This window comes from Ranitomeya imitator, chromosome 8 (genome assembly GCF_032444005.1).
Source record: "Ranitomeya imitator isolate aRanImi1 chromosome 8, aRanImi1.pri, whole genome shotgun sequence".
Classification (NCBI taxonomy): domain Eukaryota; kingdom Metazoa; phylum Chordata; class Amphibia; order Anura; family Dendrobatidae; genus Ranitomeya; species Ranitomeya imitator.
The window spans coordinates 167,479,327-167,502,041 of NC_091289.1; the positions used below are offsets into that span (position 1 = coordinate 167,479,327).

The 22,715-nt window shown below is 41.6% G+C and overlaps 1 protein-coding gene across 1 annotated transcript in view; it reads right to left on the reverse strand.

Annotated features, from left to right (window-relative positions):
* Window positions 1–22,715, reverse strand: part of BRINP2 (BMP/retinoic acid inducible neural specific 2) — a 364,502-nt gene that overhangs the window by 39,318 nt on the left and 302,469 nt on the right. The window contains exon 7 of the mRNA XM_069737795.1: window positions 649–871. Within this exon, the coding sequence (XP_069593896.1) occupies window positions 649–871 (223 nt within the window). The remainder of the gene's footprint in view (window positions 1–648; window positions 872–22,715) is intronic.

Genomic DNA, 22,715 nt, shown 5'->3' on the forward strand with positions numbered 1-22,715 from the left:
CAGGAGAGTCTGCCCCTTAGGGTCACCCACTTTGCCACTTGAGGATCCCACACCTGCCACTTGAGGGTCACCAACCATGCCACTTGAGGATCCCAAACCCTGCCACTTGAGGATCACCCACCCTGCTACTTGAGGTTCACTCATCTTGCTACTTCAGGGCAAGGAACTGACCTCAACACCAAAGGTAGTGCATAAAAATTAAAGACCAAACCGGAGGACTGTGGCAGCAGTGGAGGTAGCGAAGGACACAGGCACGTATAATGTATTTTTTTAACCCCTTCCAAGTCTCATTTTACTATGCATTAAGGTCTGAAGATGCAAATTTTAGGAGATTCGCTCATCTCTCTCATTAGAACACTCTGAATATTTGGAGGTCAATCAGAAAACAATTGAGATCATATTCCTGTAAAAAATACAATAAAATTAATCAGTACAAATTTCCAGACATGGAATGAAATGGTAATGAAAAGTAAAACCTCCTCCCTAAATAAATATCTTAAAACCAAAGATTCAATGAAATTTCTAAAGGTTTAGATATATGTAAAGTATCACAATCTAAATTATATTAAGCGAGATGAAAAATATCCTTTCTTAATATGATGTTGAGCTTTGATGAATATGTACTAAAGCATTTTTGGATGAACTAACCTCTCCCGCAGTAATGTGTACTGAGGCTGACGAAGGCAGTGTTTGCTTAGATTTATCAAGCGTCGCATTTGTCGTTGAGACTTGGACAGTAGCTGTTTGAAACCCGCTCTTAGCTGTTCATAACGATGGGTGAGGTGGAGGTCTGTGTTCCAAAGTCTTGAAATAGTTGAGATGTTGAGGAAACGGTCTGTGGGTAAACTCTTCAAAAAAGCCCGGAACTCTGCTGTGAAGATAGAATTGATGTAAGGATAAGTTAAGATGTTAAGTCAAGAATTTTTGCTTTGAGTTCAGTTGTATTTATACATCAGATGGTAACTCTGATTAAAGTCAACCAGTCATCACGAATGATTCCACAATTGTTTTTTATTTTTTCATGTACCATGTTCATTATATGGTAAAACTCACCTGGCATTATGATTACAGTATATCGGTCAGTTCAATTATGCAGATATAAAACATAGATTTTTTTTATTAAAGTGGTGAAAAAAAATTCAAAATTTGTAAAAAATAAAAAAAAATCTTAAGCCGTCATTTTTACTGCTACCATTTTGGGGTAGATATAATGTTTTGATCGCCTCTTATTGCGTTTTATTGCAATGCTGTGGTTGGCAAAAAAAACGTAATTCTGGCGTTTCGATACCTTCTTCTTGTTACACCATTTAGGCTATGTGCACACGTTCAGGTTTTTTCACTTTTTTTGCGTTTTTTCACTGTAAAAATGCTATAAAAACTCATTAAAAACGCATACATTATGCATCCTATCATTTAGAATGCATTCTGCATGTTTTGTGCACATGATGCGTTTTTTTCCAGGAAAAAAACGCATCGCGGTAAAAAAAGCAGCATGTTCATTAATTTTGAGGATTTTCTGCGTTTTTCCTGCTATTCTATGCATTTGGGAAAAAACGCACAAAAAACGCACCAAAAATGCGTCAAAAACGCGTGAAAAGCGCGGTAACATCCCGGTAAAAATGCATGCGGATTTCTGGCAGAAATGTCCGGTTTTTGTCAGGAAAATCCTGACGTGTGCACATACCCTAACTGATCAGATTAATTTATTCTATATTTTGATAGATACCAAATATGTTTTTATTATTATTATTATTATTATTATTATTGCTTTATTTTTAATATGGAAAAATCGATGTGATTTGAACTTTTAGTTTTTAAAAAAATATTTTTAAAAACATTTTATTTTCACTTTTTACCGTATTTGTTAGTTCTTCAACTTGTGATAATCCGATTACTTGTACTATATGCATTAACCCAATTTGCTTTCTGTAATTTTTAAAATGTAAAAAATGAAAATATATATTCTTTTGCCTAAAATACAAAGGAAATGTGTCATCTTTAACTTTAGGCGTTTTAGGCTACGCTCACATTTGCGTTGTGCGCTGCTGCGTCGGCGACGCAACGCACAACGCAAACAAGAACGCATGCAAAACGCATAGTTTTGCGACGCATGCATCCTTTTATTGCCGGATTTTGGACGCAAAAAAAATGCATCTTGCTGCGTCCTCTGCGCCCTAACGCTTGTGGCAAAAAAGACGCATGCATCGCAAAACGCATGCAAACGCATGTCCATGCGCCCCCATGTTAAATATAGGGGCGCATGGCGCATGCGTTGCTGCGGCTGCGCCCGACGCAGCCCGGCAGAACGCAAATGTGAAAGTAGCCTTACAGATCATTTAAACTTTCTTAACTGTTCACAATTTCGACAGTAATTTCGACCAGGGTTGCCCAAACTTTTACATGCCACTGTACATAGTAATACATCAGTTCTTTAGCAGACCAACGGGCTGTCATAGAAACCCATCAGTGCACTGTGATCACACCACGGGTGCACCAATGGGAGCATGGAATGTCGCGCCTCCTTTCTGGCGCGTCTTAAATGCCACCATCAAAGATTGACAGCAGCAGTTACCATGTTAACAGCCATGGTCAGAGCTCCGCTCCTCCTATTGCTGTTAGACGCAGATGATTGCTGAATAGCACAGCCATCATCTGTTTGGAAGAATGCGAGCTCAGCTTGTGAGCCCGCATCAAATTCAAAGACCCGACATATCATGTATCATGTATCATATCACCCCTACTCTGGAGCTCTCTACCACAACATCAGACTCTCGCCTACCATCGAAACCTTCAAAAAGAACCTGAAGACCTACCTCTTCAGACAAGCCTACATCCTGCAGTAACCACCGATCGACCAAACCGCTGCATGACCAGCTCTACCCTCACCTACTGTATTCTCACCCATCCCTTGTAAATTGTGAGCCTTCGCGGGCAGGGTCCTCATTCCTCCTGTACCAGTTATGACTTGTATTGTTTAAGATTATTGTACTTGTTTTTATTATGTATACCCCTCCTCACATGTAAAGCGCCATGGAATAAATGGCGCTATAACAATAAATAATAATAATAATAATAATAATAACTAAATTGTGTTAATTGAAAGTAAGCTATGGTTTACATATTGAGACTTAAACTCTTCTACAGAGGACCATGGATGTTCATGGTTCTAGTGAGGAGTCGGACCAACGCACCTCATACAATGCTATCTTCACTAGCTAGTTGGGTACTGAGAGTAGTTGTGAGCAGCCATAGCATTACAACTCGTCCAGTGTGGCCCTCACAGGGGTAGATACAGTCTTCCAATATCGTTTGCTGGATTGTTATGAGATGTGAGAATGTGAAGTGCAAGAGAAATAAAGTGTCACTAAATTTAACCGAAAAGTGCTCGTATGCTTAATGCAAGAGAAAACCTTGTCAGGAAATGTGCCTATTATCTGACGTACATAGTTTTTTATCAAGTTTTTGTTCAGTAAAAGGAAGTTTAATTTTGGACTTTGGTCTCGCTTAATCAGTTCTTTAACATTTGATCCTGGCCTGTCAGATGCATCAGCATTATGCAGTCTGCAGAGGTGTTTCGCCAGGTAACAAGAGAGCACATACAGCCAAGACCTCCATTTTCATGTAAAATGCTGGAACATGAATTACAAGTGCTTCTTCTATGGCTACCGCGTTGCGTCACGTTACAAGAAGCCATTGTGATAGCAGGAGTACTGTGCAGAATGTGAGGAAGGTTGTAGTACCGATAGGTGTAAAGGAAACCTATCAAGTTGTACATTCAGTATAATTTGTTAGTAGCATGTTTATAAAGCAGAATTAGCTTAGCAAATAAAGGATATATTATTTTTGTAAAATATTTAATAGAACTTGTGACTTATTTATCTAAATCCCTGCTTAATCAGGGCTTAGGAGTCCAGTGGGCTGTCAGAATTAGTATGACTGCCCACAGGACTCCTAAGCCCCAAATGAGCAGGAATTTATATCAATAAGCTAATGAATATTTTTGCACAAAATGATATATCAATATGCTCAAATCATCCTGCTCTACAACATCTCTTTGGGAGATTGGAAAGTATTTTACTTAAAAGGTACTGTCTCTTTTTTTAACTTCTACAACTTGTGATGAGCGCAAGTGCTCATTACTGGAGTTTTGCCTAGGGTGCTTGGGTATGCACCGAGTATCGCGGGTGCTCGAGTGACATGTTTGCGTCCCCTCGGTCGCATGTTTCGCGGCTGTTGGACAGCCACAACACATGGGGGGATTGCCTGTCTTTGTCAGGCAATCCACACGTGTTTTGTGCATACCCGAGCACCCTAGGCAAACTCCAGTAACAAGCACTTTGGCTCATCACTAACTACGACAAAAATCCCAATGATAATGAGCATTGACTAGGACTTGGGCAACTGTTCTCTCACCATGAGAATTTTCATGCTGCTCTCACTGCTCTGGCTTCTTATGACAGACAGAAGGATTAGCAGGTTTGCATCTGCTAATGAAAGGGAATAGTCATTTTTTGCTGAAATAACAAGGAAAAACAGATGGCTTTACTGCTGTATTCCGTTCTTCATTGTAGTAGGTTTCTCCTTTAAGTATATTGTGCGTGTCATTTACTCAAAATAAAAGCAACAATTGTGGGATTTTAACCAATTTGGGGACTTGAACAGACTTACGGAATGGGATAGTTGCTCACTGACAAGGAAAATGGCCCATCCTGGAGCACCCTAAAGCCGAAATTAAATTCACTACCATATTTTTATGTTAAATGTCAGATGAAGTGCAAGGGTTTAACATTGTTAAATACAATAAGATACATGAAAAACATAAAGAATTTACCTAGACAGCAACCGAGGGTCCGCACTGGCCTTTCTTTCTAGCAGGTTGGGTATACTTTACGGTCACAAATTAAAGATGAGAGGATTGATCCGCGGAGGATCAACTTTGAGCCAAATTTTCTTAAATTCGCCGGGTCCCAGCGAATTTGAACACTTCGCGTTTTGTGTTGTGAAGATCGAAAAAAAAAATGGCTGGCACAATTTCACGCACTACTATGTAAGTAGGCTAACGATGTTTTTCGCGGGCTACTTCTTAATGTCATGTAGCTATTACAGCAAATGGGCTAGTGCAACAAATTAAGGGGACTATCATAACCAGTATAAAAGATGCGTTAGGCCAAGCAGCGCTATTTTATACTTGCACAGTGTATGGATGGGAGGTCAGAGCGCACAGCACTTTCTATCCAGGGATTGAAGAAGGCCTAATCTGATTGTGGTGTAATACGGCAGTGCTCAAGCAGATTGAAAATTGAAGTGGTAGTCTAAGTAAATGTACAGTCATGGACAAAAATATTGAGAATGAGACAAATATAAATTTTTCCAAAGTCTACTGCTTCATTTTTTCTAAAGGCAATTTGCATATACTCCTGAATGTCAGAGTGATCAGCTTAACAGCAATTACTGTACTTGCAAAGTCAGTATTTGCCCAGAAAATGAACTTTAACCCCCAAAACACATTTCAACATCATTGCAGTCCTGCCTTAAAAGGAGCAGCTAACATCGTTTTAGTGATTGATCCATTAACACAGGTGTGGGTGTTGATGAGGACAGGGCTGGCGATCAATCAGTCATGATTAAGTAAGAATGACATCACTGGACACTGGAGGCTGGTCCTTGGTATCATTGTTTCTCTTCAGTTAACCATGGTTATCTCTAAAGAAACACGTGCAGCCATCATTGCACTGCACAAAAATGGCCTAACAGGGAAGAGTATCGCAGCTACAAAGATTGCACCTCAGTCAACAATCTATCGCATCATCAAGAACTTCAAGGAGAGAGCTTCCCTTGTTGTCAAAAAGGCTCCAGGGTGCCCAAGAAAGACCAGCAAACGCCAGGAACATATCTTAAAACTGTTTCTGCTGCGGGATCGGACTACCAGCAGTGCCGAGCTTGCTCAGGAATGGCAGCAGGATGGTGTGAGTGCTTCTGCACGCACTGTGAGGCGGAGACTCTTTGAACAAGGCCTGGTTTCAAGGAGGGCAGCAAAGAAGCCACTTCTCTCCTGAAAAAACATCAGGGACCGACTGATATTCTGCAAAAGGTACAGGGAGCGGACTGCTGAGGACTGGGGCAAAGTCATTTTCTCTGATGAATCCCCTTTTCGATTGTTTGGGACATCTGGAAAACAGCTTATTCGGAGAAGAAGAGGTGAGCGATACCACCAGTCTTGTCTCATGCCAACTGCAAAGCATCCTGAAACCATTCATGTGTGGGGTTGCTTCTCAGCCATGGGAATCGGCTCACTCACAGTCTTGCCTAAAAACACAGCCATGAATAAAGAATGGTACCAGAATGTCCTCCAAGAGCAACTTCTCCCAACCTTCCAAGAGCAGTTTGGCGCCCAAAAATGCCTTTTCCAGCATGATGGAGCACCTTGCCATAAAGCAAAGGTGATAACTAAATGGCTCATGGAACAAAACAGAGATTTTGGGTCCATGGCCTGGAAACTCCCCAGATCTTAATCTCATTGAGAACTTGTAGTCAATCATCAAGAGACGGGTGGACAAACAAAAACCAACAAATTCTGGCAAAATGCAAGCATTGATTATGCAGGAATGGACTGCTATCAGTCAGGATTTGGTCCAGAAGTTGATTGAGAGCATGCCAGGGAGAATTGCAGAGGTCTTGAAGAAGAAGGGTCAACACTGCAACTATTGACTTGCTGCATTAACTCATTCTAACTGTCAATATAACCTATTGGTACTCATAATATGATTGCAATTATATTTCTGTATGTGATGTAAACATCAGACAAACACTAATAAAAACCAGAGGGCAGCAGATCATATGAAAATATAATTTTGGTGTCATTCTCAAAAATTTTGGCCATGACTATATAACAATTCAAAGATTCAAATTTTATAGAGGATAGTGCTTTACTTGTATAGTCACTCAGTATAACTGTAAATTAATTAATGTGTGATCATGCTTCGCACTGACGAGGGCCAACAGTCCGAAACACCGTGTCTGCGAATTGAGATATTGATTTGGCTTTTATCCTAAGTCATATTGCACGACTCGTTAAAGGGTTGATTGTGACTTGTAGGATCGCTACTTCCAACAGGTGGCGCTATAGAGTTTAAGTCCTCTTTTTCTCAGAAGAGGCAATTTGCATATGATATACTGCAGTAATAGTACCTTAAAAGAGTTGTCCACTACTAGGACAACGCTTTCTCAATCTGAATGTTTGCTACAATTAAAATAAAAACAGTTTTACTCACCTCCCGTGCTGACGCCATTCCAGGAGTGTTGACATTCGCTCTCCCGGTGCTCAAGTGAGGTTTTTACATCATGCGGGCCCTGTGCCCAATCAACACTGTCGTCACTCTCCTCGCCTTCAGACGTGTAAGTAATCAAGATGAAGTCTGACGGCAGCTACAGCTTTGACTTCATCTTGATAACTTATTTGTCCAAGGTGGGGACAGTGACGCCAGCACTGATTGGTTTCAGGGCTTGTGTGACGTAACAACCTTACATGAGCAGCGGGAGAGAAAGTGCCAATACCACTGGAACAGTGCTAATGTGGGAGGTGAGTATACTGTTTTTATTTTAAAGGGGGGGAACTTGTATTGAGTCGACACAAGGTTGTCCTAGCAGTGAACAACCCCTTTAATAACAGCCTTTTTTTATAATTCACATACTGCAAACAAGGAGGGCCATATTAAACCCTTCAGTGCTATGTTAGTCTCTCTCATCTGTCTCTTTTTCTGTCCTTACCGCTCTCATTTTCAAAGCGATTAGTGGCTTTTCAGTATTGCAATTTACAACAAATTTGAAAAGCAAAATTTGAGGATCCCTTCAAATATAAATATCAAAAGATCCGTTCATCTTTAGCACCAATTACTTTCCTTATGACCCTCACTGCTTTGTTGAACCACCCTAGATTACACTACATTTCCAACTCATCAGTACTGGATAACAACAAGGTTTCTGACAATGAAAAAGAAAGTCCAACTTTACCATTGTACACCTGATTGTCCCACTTTAATATCATAGAAGTTACAGTTTATAAACAGGCTCACAGTGCAATATAGAAGAGTTGAGTAAGATTTGCAGCACCATGGTCTAGTGGCCACACAGCTAGTACCTGGCTACCAAAACCTTTAAGGTACCAAGGCCAACACAAAATTTGTGACCTGACAGTACTTTTTAAGGCAAAAAAAGACTTGATATTAGCAACCCTTGAGAAGTGGTAAGTAGCCACACAAATCTACCACAATAAAAAATGAAAATCTACAGCAAAAATTAGCGAATTACTAAAAATTAGCCATTCGAACATGCCCTTAGTTTGTGAGATACAGAAATTACATTTTGGGCTCCGTTAGGGACATAGGTGACTATATCAGTAATAATAATAATAATAATATCAGTTTATAATAGTTATATGAGAGACAAAAAATTATGTAGGCCTGCTTCATGTATAGTGAAAGCAAGGTTACAATTAACAATTGTGCAAATCTACTGAAATTTGCACAGATTTGGCCTGGAAATTCAAGGGGAATCAAATTAATATTATTATGCTTTGAGGTCTCTACAAACCCCACAGTATATATATATATATATATATATATATATAAATATATATATATAGTACAGCCCCAGCCCTCATCTTCCTGCAAGTGTAGCTATACAACAATCCAGTCATCTTCTTATTGCGCACCCTTCTTACCTTTCTTCATCAGTTTGGCTGTGTGTGTGGTCTTCACTGGACCATGTCCTCTGTCTTCTGGCACCTGGCATAGTTGTTTTCTGGGTGCTGACTAGGCAAGTACATTATGGCAGCAGATGCCAAAGATGCCAAATGCTAGAAAATGGCCCAGTGAGTATCAGTGAGTGAGTACACTGATGAACAGACCCAAGAAGCCAGGTGAGAACTAGGTGAATATTTTTATATAACCTCTTCCCAGACTCTTTTGAATCCAACAATATGGCCACCATTTTGCTTCGTTCACACAAATCAAATTGGCAAAGAAAGATCAGATTCTGGCAAATCAAAAATTTGTCTGAAATTCAAGATCAATTCGATTCACCTCGAAGGGATTTGCTCATCTGTTGTTATAATATCTGTGGTAGAAGTTTAATAATTATATGTTCTTTTATTTATTTCCCAGCAATAACAATCGTGGCTCGAGAAAGGGTCTATTGTATTTCTATAGAAATCTTCCGCTCCCCAGGGCAGCATAGTAGACATGTTATTCTTTAATGAGGTTGTGCTAACTTTTCTTCTTTTCTTTTTTAAAGAAGAACCCTGGGGGACATCATGGTTAAATTATCCTCCTGTAACTATTTAAATAAGTTTTCCTAGGAAAATCGACTGGTCACCTTCACCATATTTTCAGGAAGGAGATGCGATAAGACGTCGTCTTAGACACTTTTAATGTTCTATTCACAGTGTCCCAAACAGCATCTACACGTCTTTAGTCCGAGGCCTTTCTCGAACTGTAGCTGTCAGCTGTCTTCTCGCCATCCTTACAATTTGAGGCACATCAGCATGCTACTGTTGCTGTAGCAACAGCCTCCACATTATTAACGGGACAGATGCTGAATGCAGAACCTGTCAGATGCTCCGGGCCCTTATGCTGAACAACAAGAAACTGTTGGAGATAGGTTATCCCCGGAGAGCCTCACAGACATAATGCAAACATGTTCAAAAGGAAATAATGTAAATCCAAATTGCTTAGTTCTCTGTGTAAATGATTTCTTTCAAGGTCAAACTCCAAACTAAAACTATGCATAACTCTCAGCTACCGCAATCTTAAAGAGGCTCTCCACTTCGGACAGTCCCTACTTGTAGTAAGATCCCTTGACCACAATTCATCACAATGAGTCTCCCTTTTCGGAAGACCACTAACCACGTGTTATCTGTGAGTGAATATGGTAGTAAGTGTTCAAGTTCTCTGCAGCGCCTCTACAGGGGAAATAAAACATTACACTATGCTCATTTAAATCAATAGTTTGTTTGGAGGACCTCTGCATTGCACATAGTAACTTGTAAGAGTTCCACACTGGCCAAGTGATGAAGATTATGAACAGAGGACCCCCACTATTACCTTAGAAATAAAGTGGACAAAGTTTGTTTGTTTTTTAATTCAACCTCTTGATCTTCTTTCCGGAATCCATTTTTATGGCACCTGCCTACAAAAAATGCAGCTATCTGCTGTTTAACCACTTGAATAGTGCTGTTTATTCAGGACTATTTCAGCATTGTGATACTAAGAGGAAAGTCCTACTTCGTCACACATTCACCCACCCACATTGCATTTGTTGGGTGGGTTGCCTTTTGAAAGCTCGCAATACCGCCATCTTTATCCTTACAAGAGATTGTTAATTACAGTGTATTCTGCAATACTTGAGTTTAGTGCAAGTAATCAAACAGTTTCAGGATTCAGGTCCCCTTGAGGGACTAAAAAATAAGAAAAAAGTAATTTTAAAAACGTAAAAAAAAAGGAAAAACTAAAATCTCCAATTTTCCAAGACAAGCAAATTTGGTGTCGCTACATCTATAAAAGTCAGATCTCTGAAAATATAACATTATTTAACCCATATGATGAACACTTTAAAGAAAGAAAAAAAAATCAGCTTTTTGGTCACCGCAACTCCCCCCAAAAAATGTAAAAGAAAGAAATTAAAACATCTTATGTGCCAAGTAACAGCATTTTTTTTTTACAAGACATACGTTTGGTTTAATCAGAATTGTACTGACCTGAAAAATCATGTTACCAGGTTATTTATACTGCTTACTGAATGCCTTAAAAACCAACATCAATAATGGAATTTTGCTGTATTTCACCATTTAACCTCACTTGGAATTTGTTTCTTGTCTGGTAAAATGATTACAAATATGCATACAAAACAACAACTCATCCTGTAAAAATAATCCTTCTTATTTCTATGTCACTGGGAACATAAAAAAGCTATGGTTCTTAGAAGAAGGGTGAGAAAAAAATGCTAAAAACAAGAAAAACTGACCCCATCAGAAAAGGGCAAAATATTTACCCCCAAAAATTAAAATTCCACCAGTAAATACCAGACTTTAAGTATTTAAATTGTACTTTTCTAACTAATAGTTAAAATTCAGATAAGTCATTTCTTAGTTAATGTGTTTCTGAAACAGATGAGTAATCTACTATGTAATTGTCTAAGGGTCACTTCCGTCTTTCTGTCTGTCCTTCTGCCTGTCCTTCTTTCTGTCACGGATATTCATTGGTCGCAGCCTCTGTCTGTCATGGAAATCCAAGTCGCTGATTGGTCGCGGCAAAACAGCCACGACCAATCAGCGACGGGCACAGTCCCGAAGAAAATGGCCGCTCCTTACTCCTGGCAGTCAGTGCCCGCTCCATACTCCCCTCCAGTCAGCCCTCACACAGGATTAACGGCAGTGCTAATGGACCGTGTTATGCCGCGGTGTAACGCACTCCATTAACGCTGCTATTAACCCTGTGTGACCAACTTTTTTACTATTGAGGCTGCCTATGCAGCCTCAATAGTAAAAAGATCTAATGTTAAAAATAATTTAAAAAAATAAAAAATCATCATATACGCACATTCCGGTGCCTTTCCCGCTCCACGCAACCCTCCGGTGACCGCTCCATGCAAGCAGCAGGTTCCGGTGGCAAGGATGGTATGCGACAAGGACCTGCCATGATGTCACGGTCATGTGACTGCGACATCATCACAGGTCCTGCGAGAAAGACCTGCCATGACGTCATGGTCATGTGACCGCAATGTCATCACAGGTCCTGCGCCCACACTAACCCTGGGACCAGAAGCTGCCGCATGCACCGCACACAGGGCCAGGACTTCAACAGAGGGTGAGTATATGTTTATTTTTATTTTAAGTCTGTATACTACATGGCTCTGTGCTGTACACTCCATCGCTGTGCAATATACTACGTGGTTGGGCAATATACTACGTGACTGGGCAATATACTACGTGGCTGGGCAATATACTACGTGGCTGGGCAATATACTGCGTGACTGGGCAATATACTACGTGGCTGGGCAATATACTACGTGACTGGGCAATATACTACGTGGCTGGGCAATATACTACGTGACTGGGCAATATACTACGTGACTGGGCAATATACTACGTGGCTGGGCAATATACTACGTGACTGGGCAATATACTATGTGGCTGGGCAATATACTACGTGACTGGGCAATATACTACGTGACTGGGCAATATACTACATGGCTGGGCAATATACTACGTTGCTGGGCAATATACTACGTGACTGGGCAATATACTACGTGGCTGGGCAATATACTACGTGACTGGACAATATACTACGTGGCTGGGCAATATACTACGTGGCTGGGCAATATACTATGTGGCTGGGCAATATACTACGTGGCTGGGCAATATACTACGTGGCTGGGCAATATACTATGTGGCTGGGCAATATACTACGTGGCTGGGCAATATACTACGTGGCTGGGCAATATACTACGTGACTGGGCAATATACTACGTGACTGGGCAATATACTACGTGGCTGGGCAATATACTACGTCACTGGGCAATATACTACGTGACTGGGCAATATACTACGTGACTGGGCAATATACTACATGGCTGGGCAATATACTACGTAGCTGGGCGATATAGTACGTGACTGGGCAATATACTACGTGGCTGGGCAATATACTACGTGACCGGACAATATACTACGTGGCTGGGCAATATACTACGTGACTGGGCAATATACTACGTGGCTGGGCAATATACTACGTGGCTGGGCAATATACTACGTGGCTGGGCAATATACTACGTGGATGGGCAATATACTACATGGCTGGGCAATATACTACGTGGATGGGAAATATACTACGTGGCTGGGCAATATACTACGTGGACATGCATATTCTAGAATCGGGTCACCATCTAGCTATCAATAGTTATCATTCAAGCTCTCATAAGATTTGTCAACCAACGATCACAAAATTCAGAATAGCAAAAGCTATCCATTAATATATTTCCTACAACCTGTGTTATTGCAAAATTAAGCAATAGTTCAGGAGCTTCAGGAATCTTATGCCCACACCAATTTCTTATTCCCATCCATTTGCAATGCCAGATCAGATGAACAAGAGCGGCACTGTTTACGGAAGGAAGAAAGCGTGTTTCTTTCTCAAACAACCCCTTTAAAGTTTTTTGCAGAAATATACTGTAGATTGATCACTAAACAAAGTTGATTCAGTTGAATGGAGAAGATATACAGTACCAAACATATCCAGGAATCAGGCTTGGTGCTGTTTCTGAATAATAAGCGGATCCTTTTTCTAATCTTGAACAACCTCTATAAGGGCTTTGGTCACCCTTGATATGGAAATATCACTTTTACATATGTTAGTGGTGATGTATAGTTGATAAAACTGCAGTTTAAGGTTGCAATCTTCATTTCATACATTTTAGCCCCCCAGATTTACAGTTTGCAGACTGAACCAAGTTTCAGATTTTTCTCTTGTGGGAGTGTCTCTCCCAGTAATATAGGCTATATGTGAGCACTATGTGCATCCACAGAGTTTCTGTCTTCAGTTGCTTTCATGTTATCAGCACAGTTCCAATACGGTACTTATTTCCTGTTTTTTTGCTTTCCTCCTTGTCTGTAGCTTGTTTTCTCTGCTGCCCTCCATGAGACTGCAGATGCTTTCTACCTGCTCAAAGCTGTGTAGATCTGTACACCACCTCTTCCTTCTGCTACCTCTAACACTGAGAGAAGAGTGAGGTAAGCTGAGAGCTAAAAGAGCAGAGCTCTAAAAGATTTTTGCACTCAACTATATAAAGGACACTCTGCCACAGCAAAATGGTAGAAATTTTTAATGAAGACCAATTAGATAGATGATTAGCTTTGCAGTTAAGAAGCAAATGAACAAAAATATGTATTCAAACATGTATTTAGTCTGTAGGTAGACCACAAGTGGGATTAGGTGCATTTTTAATATGCCTGGTGGATGACAGGAGTCCATGTTTCCTAATGCCCTAGATCCTAATGCGCTCTGTGTCCAGCCTTGGTGGACTGGCTCTACAATTTTCTTGATGTAACTGACTCATTTGGAACTGCTGTCTCTTCATACAAAAAACCCATCGCAGCACAGGTTTCATTTTTCAAGTGCAGAATACAAAAGCTGCACCATGAAACACAGTTGTTTTGCACATTTTCATAAATCCTTGTGATCTTTGTAGCTGCAAGTGGGTACTAGTGATGGGTTATTCAAGAACGATCCTGCAGTATGAGAATGGTAGAATATGTCACCCCCGCGAGTCCCACTTTCAATTTTCAAATGAATTTCTTTGGGAGTAAAAAGACACAATTCTGCTGCCAATGGCGCCAAAACCCTGGCCACCCAGTCTGAAATAAAAAACAGAGCAAGGGGGGCACCTAGATTACACCTGATGGTCAAGAGGAACGTACAATAAATCGGAGATCCACTCACCTGTCAGGGTTGTGCACCCTTGCACAACCACAGGAGAAGCCTGCAGTGAGTGGAGAGCCGGCCGTCAAGCTGTGGGGCATGGTATCCACGCTGACATGTGACTAGACCACATGACCACAGGTCCTGCGGATCTCCAAATGGTAATGCCTGTGCTGCTCCATCCGCAACTCACAACGGAGTGTAGGTAAATGAAGGAAAGAATGTGCGGTCAGGTGGAGCGCTGGGCATATAGATAAGGACAGAAGGTTAAAAATATGTACAAACTGCCTGATGAAGGCGGCATTCAGCTGCCAAAATGCGCTGTGTGTTCAGCATTTTAATAAAGGTTTGTACATTTTTTTAACCTTCTGTCCTTATCTATATTCCCAGTGCTCTGCCTGATGGCACATTCTTTCCTTCATTCACCCAGTCTGAAAAACACTCTGATGTTAACTATCTAACAGTGGGTGGGGTTTTAGCTGCATCGGGATGGGGGTGATCTTTATTATAATATATTATATGAATTCATTTGCGTTTGAACACATGTTTAAAGAGGTTATCCAGGATTTTTTTTTTACTATGGGTCTAAGAACTAACAGGCAGCCTGTTGTGATTGGCGCAAATCTCTGCCGGCACAGGGTGGTCACAGACCTTTCCTGCCAGAGATTCAAAGGAAGTCACGTCACCATAGCAGTGGTTTCCCTCCTGCTCTGCTCTGTTGACTGCCGACGTTATGCTGATTAACAGCTGGCTTTCTACTGCCTAAAGGTACCGTCACACTCAGCGACACTGCAGCGATACCGACAATGATGCCGATCGCTGCAGCGTCGCTGTTTGGTCGCTGGAGAGCTGTCACGCAGACAGCTCTCCAGCGACCAACGATGCCTGTAACCAGGGTAAACATCGGGTTACTAAGCGCAGGGCCGCGCTTAGTAACCCGATGTTTACCCTGGTTACCAGCGTAAAAGTTAAAAAAACAAACGCTTCATACTTACATTCCGCTGTCTGTCCCTGGCGCTGTGCTTTCCTGCACTGACTGTGAGCACAGCGTCCGGAAAGCAGAGCGGTGACATCACCGCTGTGCTTTCCGGCTGGCCGGCGCTCACAGTCAGTGCAGGAAAGCACAGCACCGGGGACAGACAGCGGAAGGTAAGTATGTAGTGTTTGTTTTTTTTACTTTTACACTGGTAACCAGGGTAAATATCGGGTTACTAAGCGCGGCCCTGCGCTTAGTAACCCGATGTTTACCCTGGTTACCAGTGAAGACATCGCTGAATCGGCGTCACACACGCCGATTCAGCAATGTCTGCAGGGAGTCCAGCGACAAATTAAAGTTCTGGACTTTCTGCAGCGACCGACGACATCACAGCAGGATCTTGATCGCTGCTGCGTGTCAAACTGAACGATATCGCTAGCCAGGACGCTGCAACGTCACAGATCGCTAGCGATATCGTTCAGTGTGACGGTACCTTTACTTCGAGGAGCTATCTGTCAATCAGCATGATGTCGGAAGTCATGCCTCACTGACGGAACAGCCCAGAAGAATAAGAGCTGTTCTGTTGATGTGGAACGGCTGAACTCCTGGAAGGATCAGTCGGTGTCTCTGTTAGAGCTGGACTGTCCATCATGCAGAGGAAAAATTATGACAGAGCAAGAGAAAAAGAAGGCTCTATGAGGTACCAGGAAGGGTTTCACAGGTGACTGATAATGTAATTCTGCGGCTCACAGGAAGTCAAAGACTGACTTCCTGTCTAGGCATGAAAGCTTGTACTGGACTAGTGGTCAGACTGTTGATCACATGACAAAGCTGCCAATAATGAAGGGGAAAAATGTATAAATCTAACTGAAAAGGGGTGAAATAAAATTACACACCTAAAATATTCCTATTCAAGGTATTATTATATATGAAACAAATTCACCAGGAATGCTACTTTAGGAAATCTATTAGATGCTGTTGCTATCATTTCGCACTCTTGTGATCGAGATAGTTGAATATATCTTAAGACGTTAAAATTAAGTTCCCTCCCAATTTACTTTTCATAATCTTTTATTTCTTATTGCCACAAATTACATGAAAGATTGAACTAACCCAAAAAAAAAAAGAAATGAAGACATGACTTTAGCTTAAATTTTGTAATTAGCAAGTTGTCATTTTTCTGTCACTTGTGGACCAATTACCTATTGTAAATATGGACAATATTCTGGAATGATCCCAGCGCTCAGTATAATCCCCTTACATAATTCCACTTTCATGTTCACAAATGCTGATATCCAGGTCCTTCACGATGTCTCTTAGCCTGTCCCGAGGCGTAAAAGCCGGGTGACATTTTTAATGTTGTCACCAAACTGATCACAGCCACAGACCTTTGTCAGGAAAATTTGTAAAGTCGATTTTCTACTCTCAGCTTTGTCGCAAACAATTTAGAGTTCACGTTTACCGGATTGGTATGCCACCCGCTGAGCCTAGGAAGCCTCCAGTGTGGCGTATACCGCTATGTATATTGCTTTTGACAAGTTCGATATTTTGGTAACAAACGAATTTGCACAACAAATTCTAACGGTGGGAATTGAAATCGAGGTGTATGTCTCCAATTTTATGCTCTAGCGGACCATTGCCTTGTATGTAAAATATAAAGAGACGTACTCACAAAGCGGCCCCGCGCCTGGATCCTACTCCGCTGAGCGTATTAATCAAACAGTGCCATATTTTTAGCTGTTTGCAAAAAAAATACCCTCTGGAAGAGCATAAAAGGATGACTTCAATGTGTGACTGTTGTCTTGTGAATCAAATTCCCCTTTGGTAAACATATAAAGTTTATTACAATAAATACGACAGTAATTGAAACACTTGCGAAATGAATCAGAGGACTATATACGATATTTGGTGGTTTGCATCAATTATCAAGCACAATTGTTTGAAGATAAAGGTGCGTAGTCATAAAAGATTTTCGAATACATAAGTATCATCTGTTTGTATGAAGCTGATTTATTGCCGGCTTGAGACTCATCTGGTTGATTATCGCTGTATTAAAGGGACACTGAACCTAAATACGATTTCATCTCCATGCGCTGAGTAGCTGAATGCAATCTATTGTTCCCACTCAGCTACGTCAGGATTGGAAGATGCCACTTCAGTAAAGAAAAAATATAGTTTTTCTTCTTCTATGATTCACTACTAGACAGAAGAAGATTAGAATAATATCTTAAAAATAACTACACAGTTCTAACGTACCGTGACCGTCCCCATTTTGAAAAGGTTTCGCCCACCTCTGGCGCCATTATTTTATATTTTTACTTAAATGCATGTATTTTGGGCTAATTATCATTTTTGCAATTCATGTTATATTAATAATGTTGCACCGTTTGCCAGAATTCCACCCTATATTATTTTTCTCCAGAGCAGAAGCATGAGGAGCAGCATGCAAAGTCTGCACCACGCGTCTCATGTCCATTGGTGTGGGATGGACCGCTGCTCACGATGATGATGCTGTGTCCCCCCATATACTTTTAATGGATGCCATATAGACTATGAGTTATGAATATTGCTGTATCACTTGGTATGTATAGAATATAATGCAGGTTTATATTTACACCAATGTGTTTCATTGCCAAACTGGCTATTTTTCAAGTTAAAAAATAACCTTTTAGGTCCTTTACCTTGAAAAAAGACACCAGTCTGGTACTGAACCGCATTGGTGTAAAAACAAAACCTGAATTATAAACCATTGAGGATTCTTCATTCCTACAAGCGCTTCCCAAGAACAGTGATATCTCCACTTAGGCAAATTGCTACCTGGAAGTTTCTTTTCTCCAGCCATGGGGCTGCAGTGGCATAACTAAAGTCTGATGGACCCCAGTGCAAAATTTAGAGCAAAGCCTCCACCTACATGTTGGTCAGATATATGGGCCCTTGTAGCGTTGTAGATACTATAAGGACTTGTGTGTCCTCCCCACATGTAATGATAACCCCCCTACTGGCTCCTTTTTTGTAATAAAGTCCCCCATTCTGAGGCCAGTAATAATGTTCTCATAATGACCCCTTCCAGTTATAATGTCTGTCATCCTGGGCCCTTGAAGTAATAATGCCCTCCCATTCTGGGAACCATGCTATAAGAATGTTCACCATCCTTGGCCCCTTCTTGGTACAATATTCCCCATCCTGGTCTCCTTCCTGGTATAATGTTCCCTGTCATGTAAAAATGTCCCCCATCGTTGGCCCCTTATTTAATAGTCTCCTCAATCCTGTCACCCTCCTGTAATAAAGACCCCCATTCTGAGGCCAGCAATAATGTTCCCATAATGACCCCTCCCAGTAATAATTTCCATAATCCTGGGTTCTTGAAGTAATAATGCCCCCCATCCAGGGCACCATGCTATAAGAATGTTCACAATCTTTGGCCCCTCCCTGGTATAATAATCCTCATCCTGGTCTCCTCCCTGGTGTAATGTTCCCCGTCATGAAATTAATGTTCTCCATTCTGGGCCCTTTATTTTTTAATGTCTCCTATCCTGGGCCCCTTCATATAGTAATGTTTTCCATCCTGGGTAACTTCCAGTATTAATGTCCCATCCTAGCCCCTTCCAGGAATAATGTCAGCCATCCTGGACCATACAGTAATAATGCTCCTTGTCCTCTGCCCCATCTTGTAACAATGTCCCCCATCCTTGGTCCCTTCCTGGTATAATGTCCCCCTTCCTGTGCCCATTTGACTTTTTATAAAATGTGCTGGAGAAGAACAAAGCAATTATTTTTACCTTCCCTCGTTCTCACGACATTCGACGTCCTCCTCTATTGCCAGCACAGAAGCCAGGCAGCTGACTTGGGTCTGCCAACATGGGCAGCACATGATGTCACTGCCATGCACCGCTGGTCATAGGCAAGCTGATGTCTGCTGCCTGTTTCAGAGTGGCCAGCAGCGTGTATCGCAGCGCAGGGGGCTGGTGGGTTTCTGCGCTGTAAAACATTACAGCTGATTGTGTGCGCGAGCACGTTCTGTACATCCAGGTAAAATTAATGCTGGCTCCCTTCCCCCCACATGGTCACTGTTGAACCCTCTATGATCATTACACCCTTGAGCCTCAGTTAAAGCTTTCCTACAAAATGTTTATTTCCTAAACCTGTGTACATATATAGGTGTGGTGCAGTATAAATGCGGTGTTATACTCACCAATCACTGTCTACTCCGCTTTCCAGCGCCACTCTGGTCCTCTTCTGGGTGATATGACTTATTTGCTGACTTGCCAGATCACACTGGGGCCTATATGTGAGCCATAAGAGGCATTTACAGTGTACACCTGTGGAGAATCAGAAAAAGACTCCATAGGTTTACAATGCTAAAACGATTTCAGGCTCCAGTGTGATCTGGCAAGTTGGAACTGAAGTCATGCGATCAAGAAGATGAGCGGAGCAGCGCTGGAAACCAGTAAAGATGGCAGAATTAGAACAAAAATCACAACAAATCTAACGAAATATCCAGACTGAGAGGGGCAGAAGCCCTGCTCTCTCCGTAAGTACATGGATGAAACCAAAATAATCATAGGTGTACTACTCCTAAAGCATATAAGAAACTAGAGAACATGGAGTACAAAAGGCACCAACCGATTGAAAAAATAAAACAATCATTTTATTGATACATTTAAAACGTACAAAGGCAGCCCAATCAAAGGGCAAAATACAATAAAGAGGGAAAAATATATATAGGGAACCTACTAGCACAGCACACTCTATGGACCAATAATACAATATGTATAGGGGCAGGTACAGCTAATCCTGAGCCAAGTGAGGGGGGAGGAAAAATATAATCTACATGGATCTAACATCCAGGCTCTGCGTATGAACATCTACGGATGCTACCATCATTGCAAGATCCCCAAACTCCCCGCACATCTAAATAGGATGCCATCACTCACCCATAATAACAAGTGTCCTAGGTCCTCCTGCTGACCCCTTGACGCGCGTTTCGCGTGAGTGCTTCTTCAAGAAGGGGAGTAGCGTGTGTTGTGTCCCCTGAGTTTAAATAGAGCTACCATAAATTGCCAACAGGTGCGGCGCATGCGCCCCGAGGAGCGGTGATGTCACCCAGCAAGATTTTGCCGCAGGCGCACACCGTATTGACGGCCACAGTATGAGATGGGCACTTCCGGTTTGCGGTACTCCCCTTCTTGAAGAAGCACTCACGCGAAACGCGCGTCAAGAGGTCAGCAGGAGGACCTAGGACACTTGTTATTATGGGTGAGTGATGGCATCCTATTTAGATGTGCGGGGAGTTTGGGGATCTTGCAATGATGGTAGCATCCGTAGATGTTCATACGCAGAGCCTGGATGTTAGATCCATGTAGATTATATTTTTCCTCCCCCCTCACTTGGCTCAGGATTAGCTGTACCTGCCCCTATACATATTGTATTATTGGTCCATAGAGTGTGCTGTGCTAGTAGGTTCCCTATATATATTTTTCCCTCTTTATTGTATTTTGCCCTTTGATTGGGCTGCCTTTGTACGTTTTAAATGTATCAATAAAATGATTGTTTTATTTTTTAAAGATGGCAGAATGACCAGTACATTGCTGCACTTAAGAATTAAGGAAGAAGTCTCACAGTGAAAGCCCCTCTCCCATATTATTCTCTTCCCTGGTAAATGTGCTGTTAAAAAAACCCTCTTCTGTACCCATCAGAGCTCAGAACAGTTTAATGGGATCAAAGAAGACTCAGCTAAGTCAAACTAACAAGTGCCACAGGCTCAGTAAGAAGCCCCAGGCCACTCCTTCTGCTGCCGACAATGGACCCTCGGAAATACCCATCACTAACACAGAACCATGAGCTCAGATTTATGAGAGTGTAGCTTTGTCAAGATGGAGGGAGATGTCTGGCAAAGAAATCATAGTCTTCAGTCAGAGGAATACATAGGAAGTCTTCCTGACTGTAACATCTGTGCCGGTTTCTATTTCGGCCTCGAGGCAGGACTCACTTTTGTTGCAGGTGATGCTTGACAGCATCAATCCTATTTTATTCCTGGGACTTGTGGCTCTGCCCAGTCCAGAAGCTATGGGGTTAATCCTATTAGTTTGAGTTTCTTCATTCTGTCAGGACTGCGTGGGACTCTTGACTGCCAGTCAATGTTTGTGCTTCCTGGTTTTACCTGTGTTCTGTGCTTCTAGTGTTTCATCTTGATCTATCCTGTTCCCTGACCTTGGTTAGTTTTTTTGACATTTCTCCTCGCTAACAATTTAGTACTTGCCATGGAACAGCAGCTGATTCTGGGGCCCTAGCCCAGAGACCCCTTTGAGTGTCCATATCCCTGTACAGGTTGAATGTCAGGAGAACGCCTGGATTCTGGTAACAGTGTAAACAGAGCCTTATGTGTTTGACGTTGCTCCAACTATTCTCTAATGGAAATTTTTGGGGAAAGAAAGGATTATTCATGATGAATTGATAAGCTTGAACCACTTATACTCAGGCTAGATTAACTTGAGCTTTCTGGAAGAGGTTTACTCATCCACCCCCATTTAAAAAAATGTTCTCCCAGGTTCCAGCTGAATAGAGAGTTTGAGTGTATGGCATGGCCGACCTTATTGCTTGTCACTTTTGGATTAGCTTCTTGGAGACAAACCAATATGGATTTTGTTTATTCCTTCCATAAAATAGAGAAAAATGTCCAAATCCAAATCTTTTACTAAAAATAAAGGTATTTACCAAACTTTGGTTTTCTTCTCAAATTCAAAACTTCTGATTTACGGTAACTTTCAATATGCTATAATATTTCCATGTTTTAACTTTTTATTTTTATCATTTTCTGTCAAAAACACATGCAAGAAATCATAACTTTAATCAAATTGCTGATACCAATATAAGGACTAAAGCCCAATATGTCTTATATATAGCGACACTTAGGGTGAGATAATAACGGCACATCTAATCACATTCTGGGCCTAAGGTACCGTCACACTGAACGATATCGTTAACGATATCGTTGCTTTTTGTGACGTAGCAACGATATCGTTAAGGAAATCGTTATGTGTGACAGCGACCAACGATCAGGCCCCTGCTGGGAGATCGTTGGTCGCTGAGGAAAGTCCAGAACTTTATTTTGTCGCTGGACTTCCCGCTGACATCGCTGGATCGGCGTGTGTGACGCCGATCCAACGACGTCTTCACTGGTAACCAGGGTAAACATAGGGTTACTAAGCGCAGGGCCGCGCTTAGTAACCCGATGTTTACCCTGGTTACCAGCGTAAACGTTAAAAAAAAAA